The sequence below is a fragment of the Bos grunniens genome, chromosome 29, assembly GCF_055505025.1.
Source record: "Bos grunniens cultivar Pamir isolate PY7600 chromosome 29, Bosgru_T2T1.0, whole genome shotgun sequence".
In the NCBI taxonomy this organism is placed as follows: domain Eukaryota; kingdom Metazoa; phylum Chordata; class Mammalia; order Artiodactyla; family Bovidae; genus Bos; species Bos grunniens.
Genome location: NC_141193.1, coordinates 32,575,178 through 32,586,181, shown reverse-complemented (window position 1 = coordinate 32,586,181; position 11,004 = coordinate 32,575,178). Strand labels below are relative to the sequence as shown.

Genomic DNA, 11,004 nt, shown 5'->3' with positions numbered 1-11,004 from the left:
TGTAATGTCTGCAATAAGCACTAAACTAGTTCATGGGAAAGAGAGGGTGGAGCTCTATTCTTCTACACCAAATCCAGTGCATCTTCCAAGATAGAACTTTTGAAAGACCTATCTATTGTTGATAGAATATTCTGTAGAATTGTAGGGTAGGAAATGTTTGAAGGAGCTACCGGATTCTGACTGTTTTATTTACCATTCCAGCAAAAGGGTGAACCATGGATGACATTGACAGGACTGAGACTGAGAATGAGGAGACAGGAAGATTGAAAAACTTTAATTCATGGATTAAACGCAACTTCAACTATGAATGCTATATGACTTTCCTTAATGGCTGCTATGGCTGCAACTGGGAAGCCAAACAGGAGAAGAAAGCTAGATGACCACTCTGCTGCTGCTCTTTGGTACGGAGAGTTAGGCGGGGGGAGACTGACCACACTTTCTTTTGCCTTGAGAGAAGTGCTATAATTGTGTGTGTGTGTGTGTGTGTGCCTACATACATCATGTGTAATGGATCAAAAATAACTTTATTTAGAAGGTTAAAGGTGATCAGAATTGGATAGCTAAAGAATAGAGAATGGCAGAAGAAATGGTATTGGAGGAGGAGTCAAAGGGTTTAGTATAAGGTGTATTTTAGGTGGAACAGAGGATAAGAAGGGAGAAGTGGTGCGAACTGAAGCTAGAGATGGAGGCAGGACAGATGTTGTGTGGTTTTAAGAATTTGATTTCTGCCATGTAAGCAGTAAAGAGTCCCTAGAGATTTTTAAGATATTGAGAAACACAGTAGTGTGTTTAGTGAAAAAAGAATTTCCATTGTTGAATTTATGCATACATGGCAATAAACAATAAGTGATTGGATGGAAAAAATGTGTTAACCAAATTATGAAGTACCTTTATGTCAAACTAAAATATTTGAAATTTATCCTGATAACAGAGTGGAGGCTTTGAACATTTTTGAATGAATAGCAGCAAAATAAATAAATAAATAAATAAATCAAAATAAAATGGATTTATTCATCAGGTTTATTGAATGTGTGCCACAATGAATAAGACCATTAAGGCTTCTAACCCTCCTGCACCTCACGATCTAGTAGGATGAGTTAGGTAGTAAACGGCAGTGAAGAAAGATGGCTTTGGCTACAGAGAAGAGCTCTGAAGATAATACATAGGAAAATGTGTTATGCAATGGGAACGTGGTTATAGAAGACTGGTTTGAGACAATGTTATCTGAGCAGTCTGTTAAGAAGACACAGGGGCCAGCTATGTATGTGCATAGGGGCAAAAATATTTCAGGCAGAGGAACCAGTAAGTGTGAAACTCTTGAGGTAGGAACAGATTTGGTCATGTTCTAGATACAGAAAGAAAACCAGTGTGGCTGGAGTACAGAAATAGCATCAGTTGGTAGAATGAGTGGAGGTCAGGAATGGGCAAGGCTTGACCATGTAGAATCTTTGGGCCATGGCAGGTAGTTTGGGTGATATTCTTGTATAGTAGAAAGTTCTGGAAGAGTTGTGAGCAGGGGATTGACTTTATCTGATATATGTTTTTAGAAGGGCACACATGTTTTATGTAGAGAGTATCAGTTCAGTTCAATCTCTCAGTCATGTCTGACTCTTAGTGACCCCATGGACTGCAGCACACCAGGTCTCCCTGTCCATCACCAGCTCCCAGAGTTTACTCAAACTCATGTCCATGGAGTCAGTGATGCCATCCAACCATCTCATCCTCTGTCGTCCCCTTCTCCTCCCGCCTTCAAACTTTTCCAGCATCAGGTCTTTTCAAATGAGTCAGTTCTTCACTTCACATGGCCAAAGTATTGGAGTTTGAGCTTCAGCATCAGTCCTCCCAATGAATATTCAGGACTGATTTCCTTTAGGATGGACTGGTTGGATCTCCTTGTAGTCCAAGGGCCTCTCAAGAATCTTCTCCAACACCACAGTTCAAAAGCATCAACTCTTTGGCTCTCAGCTTTCTTTATAGTCCAACTCTCACATTCATACATGACTACTGGAAATATAGCTTTGACAGATGGACCTTTGTTGGCAAAGTAATGTCTCTGCTTTTTAATATGCTGTCTATGTTGGTCATAGCTTTTCTTCCAAGGAGCAAGTGTCTTAATTTCATGGCTGAAGTCACCATCTGCAGTGATTTTGGAGCCCCAAAAGATAAAACCTCTCACTGTTTCCATTGTTTTCCCATCTACTTGCCATTAAGTGATGGGATCAGGTGATATGATCTTAGTTTTTTCAGTGTTGACTGTTAAGCCAGCTTTTTCACTCTCCTCTTTCACCTTCATCAAGAGGCTCTTTAGTTCCGCTTTGCTTATTGCCATAAGGGTGGTGTCATCTGCATATCTGAGGTTACTGATATTTCTCCAGGCAATCTTGATTCCAGCTTGTGCTTCATCCAGCCCGGCATTTCTCATGATGTACTCTGCATATAAGTTAAATAAGCAGGGTGACAATATACAGGTTTGATGTACTCCATTCCCAATTTGGAACCAGTCCATTGTTCCATGTTTGGTTTTAACTGTTTTTTTTTTTTTTTGACCTGCATACAGGTCTCGAGGTGGGTAAAGTGGTCTGGTATTCCTAACTCTTTAAGAATTTTCCACAGTTTCTTGTGATCTGTATACTCAAAGGTTTAGCATAGGCAATGAAGCAGAAAGCAGATTTTTTTTTCTGGAATTCTATTGCTTTTTCAATGATCTCACAGATTTTGACATGTTGACCTCTGGTTCCTCTGCCTTTTCTAAATCCAGCTTGAACATCTGGAAGTTCTTGGTTCACATACTGTTGAAGCCTAGTTTGGAGAATTTTGAGCGTTACTTTACTAGAGTGTGGAATGAGTGCCATTGTGCAGTAGTTTGAACATTCTTTGGCATTGCCTTTCTTTGGGATTGGAATGAAAACTGACCTTTTCCAGTCCTGTGGCCACTGATGAGTTTTCCAGATTTGCTGGCATATTGAGTACAGCACTTTAACAGCATCAGGTTTTAGGATTTGAAATAGCTTAGCTGGAATTCCATCAACTCCACTAGCTTTGTTTGTAGTGATGTTTCCTAAGGCTCACTTGACTTCCAGGATGTCTGGGTCTAGGTGAATGATCACAGCATTGTGTTTATCTGGGTCATGAAGGTCTTTTTAATGTAGTTCTTCTGTGTATTCTTGCCACGTCTTCTTTATATCTTCTGCTTCTTTTAGGTCCATCCCATTTCTGTCCTTTATTGTGCCCATCTTTACATGAAATGTTCCCTTTGTATTTTTAATTTTCTTTTTTTCTTTTTTTTTCTCATCACTTTCTTTTTTATTTAAATATATATATATTTTATTATTATTATTATTTTTACTTTACAATATTGTATTGGTTTTGCCATACATCAACATGCATCCACCATGGGTGTACACGTGTTCCCCATCCTGAACCCCCCTTCCTCCCCATACCATCCCTCTGGGTCATCCCAGTGCACCAGCCCCAAGCTTCCTGTATCCTGCATCAAACCTGGACTGGCGATTCGTTTCTTAGATGATATTATACATGTTTTGATGCCATTCTCCCAAATCATACCCCCTCTCTCTCCCACAGAGTCCGAAAGACTGTTCTATACATCTGTGTCTCACATACAGGGTTGTCGTTACCATCTTTCTAAATTCCATATATATGCGTTAGTATATGGTATTGGTATTTTTCTTTCTGGCTTACTTCACTCTGTATAATAGGCTCCAGTTTCATCCACCTCATTAGAACTTTGAGACTCTAGTCTTTACCATTATATTTTTTCTTCTATTTTTTTACACTGATCACTTAGGAAGGCTTTCTTATCTCTCCTTGCTGTTCTTTGGAACTCTGCATTCAGATGGGTATATCTTTCCTTTTCTCCTTTGCCTTTCACTTCTCTTCTTTTCTCAGCTATTTTAAGTCCCCCTCAGACAACCATTTTGTCTTTTTGCATTTCTTCTTCCTGGGGATGTTTTTGATAACTGCCTCCTGTACCTCCATCCATAGTTCTTCAGGCACTCTGAAGAACTACAGCAAGTCCCTCCCATCAGGAAGCTTCCACAATCCTCTTTTCCTCACCCATCAGAGAGCAGATAGAACGAAAACCACAATCCCAGAGAACTAACCAAGCAGATCACATGGATCACATTTCTAACTCAATAAAACTATGAGCCATGCTATGTATGGCCATGCAAGACAGATGGGCCATGGTGGGGAGTTCTGACAGAATGTGGTCCACTGGAGAAGGGAATGGTAAACCACTTCAGTATTCTTGCCTTGAGAACCCCATGAACAATGTGAAAAGGCAAAAATATATGACACTGAAAAATGAACTCCCCAGGTTGGTAAGTGCCCAATATGCTACTGGAGAAGAGTGGAGAAATAACTCCAGAAAGAATGAAGAGATGGAGCCAAAGTGGAAATAACACCCTGTTGTGGATGTGTCTGGTGGTGAAAATAAAGTCTGATGCTGTAAAGAACAATATTGCATAGGAACCTGGAGTATTCAGTCCATAAATCAAGGTAAATTGGAAGTGCTCTTGCCTGGAAAATCCCATGGATGGAGGGCCTGGTAGGCTGCAGTCCATGGGGTCACTAAGTCGGACACAACTGAGTGACTTCACTTTCACTTTCCACTTTCATGCATTGGAGAAGGAAATGGCAGTCCACTCCAGTATTCTTGCCTGGAGAATCCCAGGGATGGGGGAGCCTGGTGGGCTGCCGTCTATGGGGTTGCACAGGGCCGGACACGACTGAAGCGACTTAGCAGCAGCAGCAGCAAACAGGAGATGGCAAGAGTGAACATCGACATTTTAGGAATCAGTGAACTAAAATGGACTGGAATGGGCAAATTTAATTCAGGTGACCATTATATCTACTACTGTGGGCAAGAATCCCTTAGAAGAAATGGAGTCACCCCCTCATAGTCAACAAAAGATTCCAAAATCCAGTACTTGGGTACAGGTTCAAAAATGACAGATTGACCTCTGTTTGTTTCCGAGGCAAACCATTCAGTATCTCACTAATTCAAGTCCATGCCCCAACCGCTAATGCTGAAGAAGCTGAACAGTTTTTGAAGACCTACAAGACCTAGAACTAACAGCAAAAAAAGGTGTCCTTTTCATCATAGGGAACTGGAATGCAAAAGTAGGAAGTCAAGATATACCTGGAGTAACTGACAAGTTTGGCCTTGAAGTTCAAAATGAAGCAGGGCAAAGGCTAACAGTTTTGCCAAGAGAATGCACATATCATAGCAAACACCCTCTTCCAACAACACAAGAGACGACTCTACACATGAACTTCACCAGATGCTCAATACTGAAATCAGATTGATTATATTCTTTGCAGCCAAAGATGGAGAAACTCTATACAGTCAGCAAAACAGGACCAGGAACTGACTGTGGTTCAGATCATGAACTCCTTATTGCAAAATTCAGACTTAAATTGAAGAAAGTAGGGAAAACCACTAAGTCATTAAGGTAGACCTAAACCAAATCCCTTATGATTATAATGTTATAAATAGGCTTCACAAAATTCCATTAGGGTAAAAGAATACAGTGGTCTCTCCAGCCTGAGGAGGGTAATGCTTCACTGTAACTGTATAGACCTTTGGGGAATATAAACAGATGTTGCTGAGGTACCACGGATAAATGGAGCTAAATGAGACCTCCTTTTTTCTCTTCCCAGAGAGAGCGATTATTTTACCTTGGTTGATTGTGTCATTTTGCTTGTCTACGCTTTTACTTTTCACATGGATAGAAACTTCAAATGAATTCAATGGCTTTGACTGGTGAGTTTCACTTTTTGTATTTTCATTTGTGTAAGGGCTCTTTGGTATAATTACCACATGGGTCTTACTTCAGACTGAAAAAATCTGGTGACATAAGAGGGAGGGTGGACAAAGTTGTAGTTTTGCAGCTGGTGGATGGGAGGCCTGACTCTGGGGAAGCGTAAGCATGCTCAGCACCCTCAGCTGCTATACCTCCCTTCCCTGCTCAGTCTCACTCTTAGACCAAATCTGGCTCAGAGGGGAGATTTCTTTGTGCTTCCAGTCCTTCTATTCAGATGACTCCCTTGTTCCTCAGCCTCTTTTGCCTGTGTTCACTGATGCTTACACCAGTTAGTCTTCATGATCTTGGTCCATGAACCCTGATGTCTCTGCCTCACCTCCAGCCTCTACTTCTTCCTTCTGTCCCCACTGGGTTTCCTAAGACTCTGGAGACAGAAACAGTGTCCAATCTCAGCACATTTGTAGCCCAGTTCCTACTCTGGACTGCTCCTGGCTCTTCCAGTTTTTCTGGCCTGACTGGTACAGCGTACCCATTAGTTGGTCTTTGAGGGGAAAAGGGGTATCTTTGAGTGTGAGGCTTTTAAAAAATGTAGTATAGTTTATTTTTTCCTTCGTAGAAGTAAAGTATGGTTTGTTATTTTAAACATTAAGAAATGTAGAAAAGTAGATAATATCGTCTTATTCTTGAGTAGCAATCACTTGGTATACTTCCCAGTCTTTTTTCCTGTGCCTGTTTTTATATTATGTTCATACTATATATATAATTTTTATTTTTTCTCTCATTTAAAATAGTTGTACACATTTTGACAAATTATTAAAACTCTTAATGATAATCACTTTAAATGGTTTTAAAGTATTTCCTGATATGAAGGTAGTATAGTGTGCTTACTTAACCACTTTTTATTGTTAGGCTTTATGATTAATTTTCTGTTTTTGTAAAATAAGAGTGAAGAGAAATCTTTGTGTTCTGACTTACGGTCTTACAGGAAATTCCCACAAGTGGCATTATTCAGTCAAGAAGAATAAACACTAGTAAAACTCATTGTGCCTATTACCAAAGTATTTCTCAAAAGATAGTACAGTTTCCATTCACAATAGAGGTATTTGACTTTCTGTTTTAACCCTCCATTGACAGCATTGACTATTCTAATTTTTAATTGTTTTTATTAATTTTATAGATGAAATTTGTTTTATTTTAATTATTTACCAGGTATCAAAATTTGTTTATTTAGTAACTTATTTTCTTTTTAGTTCTCTCTGTTTGAATATATTTATCTTGTGGAATCTAATTTTCTCATTTATATGCATTCTTTATTTAGAGTTAAGTTCTAAGTTTCTCCACAATATTGGAAATAAGAAATGTTTCATTTCTTTATAGAATTTCCCTCAGTTTTAAATAACTTTACATTGAGATGTAATTGAAATATAATGTTACATTTCTGTTAAGTATATATTATAGCATAATGATTTGCTATTTCTTTATATTGTGGAATGATCACCATAGTAAGTCTGGTTAATATTCTTCATCACACATAATTTCAGATTTTGTGTGTGATGAGAATTTTTAAGAAACTTTCTTTTAGCAACTTTCAAATATACAATACTGCATTTGTAACTATAGTTACCATGCTGTATGCATTTTGTCCCCAGGGCATGTTTATTTTATAATTGGAAGTTTACACCTTTTTATCCATCTTCACTCATTTGTCCACCTCTCACCCCTGTCCTCTGGCAACCACCAATCTGTTCTCTGTGTCTATGAGTTAGTTTGGTTGGTTTGTTTTTATCTTTCATGTATAAGTGAGGTCATATCTTATTTATCTTTTTCTCTCTGACTGATTTCAATTAGCATAATGCTGACTGGGTCTATCCATGTTGTCATAAATGACATTTTTCATGTTTTATATGACTGAATAATGCTCCCTGTGGTATGCATGTGTAAGTATATACCACATTTAAAAAATTAAGTCATCTGTGGACACTAAGGTTTCTTCCATGTCTTGGCTATTGTACATAGTGCTACAGATGTTTTTAAATGATGGCCATACTGACTGGTGTGAGGTGATATCTCATTGTAGTTTTGAATTGCATTTCTCTAATAAATAGCAGTGTTGAGCATCTTTTCATGTGTTTGTTGGCCATCTCTATTTCTTCTTTGGAGAAATGTAGTCTTCTGCCCACTTTTTTATTTCATTGTGTGTTTCCTATTAAGATGCATGAGTTGTTTGTTTTATAGGTTAATATCATGTCAGTCAGATAATGTGCAAATATTTTCTCACATTATGTGTGTTGTCTTTTCATTTTGTTAATGGTTTCCTTTGCTGTGCAAAGGCTTTTGAGTTTAAGTAGGTTCCATTTGTTTCTTTTTTTCCCCATTACTCTAGAAGATGTATCAAAAAATATTTTGCTGAAACTTATGTGAAAGAGTGTTCTTACTTATTTTATTTTTGTGTATGGTGTTAAAGAATGTTCTAATCTCATTCTTTTAAAAGTAGCTGTCTAGTTTTCCCAGACCCATTTATTGAAGAGACTGTATTTTCTCCATTATATATTCTTGCCCCTTTTATCATGCATTAGTTGAGCATATGTATGTGAGTTTACTTCTAGTTTTTCTGTCCTGTTCCATTGATCTGTATTTCTACCTTTGTGCCATACTGTTTTGATTACTGTAGTTTTGTAGTATAGTGTGAAATAAGGAAGCCTAATTCCTCCAGCTCTTTTTCTTTCCAAAGATTGCTTTGGCTATTCAGGGTCTTTGTGTTCCCATACAAGTTTAAATTTTTTTGTTCTAGTTCTGTGAAATATGGCATTGGTATTTTGATATGGATTGTATTGAATCTGTAGGTTGCCTTGGGTGTATAGTCATTTTGACAATATTGATTCTTCCAATCCAAGAACATGTTTTGTCTTTCCATCTTTGATTTCTTTCATCAGTGTCTTATGGTTTTTAGAGTACAGGTTTTTTGCCTCCTTAGGTAGGTTTTTCCTAGGTATTTTATACTTTTGATGCTATGATAAATGAGTTTGTTTCTTAAATTTCTCTTTCTGATATTTTCATTGTCAAAGAGTCAGACACAACTGAGTGACTGAACTGAACTGAATGTGTAGAAAGGTAATAGAATTCTGTGTATTAATTTTGTATTCTGCAACTGTACCAAATTAATTGATGAGCTCTAGTAGCTCTCTGGTAGCATCTTTAGGATTTTCTACGTATAGTATAATGTCATCTGCAAATAGTGACAGTTTTACTTATTCTTTTTCAAGTTGAATTTATTGCATTTCTTTATCTCCTCTGAATGCCATGGCCAGGACTTCCAAAATTGAATAAAGCTGGTGAGAATGGACATTGTTGTCTTGTTTGTGACATTAGAGGAAACAGCTTTTGGCTGTTGAGTATGATGTTAACTGTGGGTTTGTCATATGTAGCCTTTAATATATTGACGTATGTTCCCTCTTTGCTCACTTTCTGGATTTTTTTTGTTTTTTATCATATATGGCTATTGAGTTTTCGTCAGAAGGTTTTTCTGCATCTATTGAGATAATCTTATGATTTTTTTACCCTTTAACTTGTTGATATGGTATATCATACTGAAGTATTTGTATATATTGAAGAATCCTTGCATATCTGGGATAAATGCCACTTGATGGTATATGATTCTTTTAATTCGATTCATTATTTTCAGTTTGCTAGAATTTTGTTGAGGATTTTTGCATCTATATTAATCACTGTTATTGACCTATAATTTCCTTTTTTGTGATATCTTTGTCTGATTTTGGTACCAGAGTGTTGGTGGCCTCACAGAATAAGTTTGGGAATATTCTTTCTTCTGCAATTTCTTTGGAATAGTTTCATAGGGATAGATGTTAACTCCTCTCTAAATGTTTGATGGAATTTGCCCATGAAGCCATCTGGTCCTGGACTTTTATTTATTGAAAGACTTTTAATCACACTTTCAATTTCAGTACATATGATTGGTCTTCATATTTTCTATCTCTTTCTGTTTCAGTCTTGGAAGGTTGTAACTTTCTAAGAATTTGTCCATTTCTTCTAGGTTGTCCTTTTTTTTTTTGCATATAGTTGCTTGTAATAGTCTCTTATGATCCTGTGTATTTCCGTGGTGTCTGTTTTAATTTCTTGTTTGTCATTTCTAATGTGAATGATTTGAGTCCTCTCCCATTTTTCTTGATGAGTCTGGCTAAATGTTTATAATTTTATCTTTTCAAAGAAACAGCTTTTAGTTTCATTGATCTTTGCTATTGTTTTCTTTGTCTCTATTTCATTTATTTCTATTATGATCTTTATGATTTCTTTCCTTTTACTATTTTCAGTAAAAGGAAATTACTGAAATTTTCTTGTTCTTTCTCTAGTTACTTTATGTATTAAGTTGTTGTTGTTGTTGTTCAGCCACCCAGTTGTGTCCAACTCTTTGGGACCCCATGGACTACAGCACATCATGCCTCCCTGTCCTTCTCCATCTGCTGGAGTTTTCCCAAGTTCACATCCATTGCATTGATGATGCCATCCAGCCATCTCATCCTCTGATGCTGTCTTCTCCTTCTGCCCTCAATCTTTTCCAGCATCAGGGACTTTTCTAGTAAGTCAGCTGTTCACATCAGGTGACTAAAATACTGGAGCTTCAGCTTCAGCATCAGTCTTTCCAATGAATGTTCAGGGTTGATTTCCTTTAAGATTGACTGGTTTGATCTCCTTGCTGTCCAAGGGACTCTCAGGAGTCTTCTCCAGCACCACAGTTTGAAGGCCTCAATTCTTTGGCATTCTGCCTTCCTCATAATCTAGCTTTCACAACTGTATGTGACCACTGGGAAGAACAGAGCCTTGACCATATAGACATTTGTTGGCAGAGTGATGTCTGATTTTCAACACATTGTCTAGGTTTGTCATACCTTTGCATATATATGTCATACTCATACTACTGTATAGTCTTGAGTAACTGTATAATCCCAGTTGCTTTTTCAATTCCCTCTGATGTGTATAAACAGTCACCCAAGCAAACTATTCTCATTGTTCTCACTCCCTTGTGTTACCCCACCACCATCACCTAAAGTAGAAGAAGGGGAGAGAAAAAGAGAGAAAAATATCATAGTTCTTCCTTTGACAGAAGTACTCAGCCTGTGGGTGGAACTTCTGACTTTGGTGGGAGAATTTGTAACTCTACTAATTTTGAATATTTACATGTGAGTGAGTATAGAAAAGAAGA

At 37.6% G+C, this 11,004-nt stretch overlaps 1 protein-coding gene across 1 annotated transcript in view; it reads left to right on the top strand.

The window, feature by feature from the left end:
• The first annotated feature begins 215 nt into the window (after window positions 1–215).
• The window catches only part of LOC147342473 (glycerophosphodiester phosphodiesterase 6-like), a 116,709-nt gene continuing 105,920 nt past the window's right edge, over window positions 216–11,004 (top strand). The window contains 2 exon segments of the mRNA XM_086384137.1: window positions 216–371; window positions 5,685–5,785. Of these exon segments, the coding sequence (XP_086240263.1) occupies window positions 216–371; window positions 5,685–5,785 (257 nt within the window).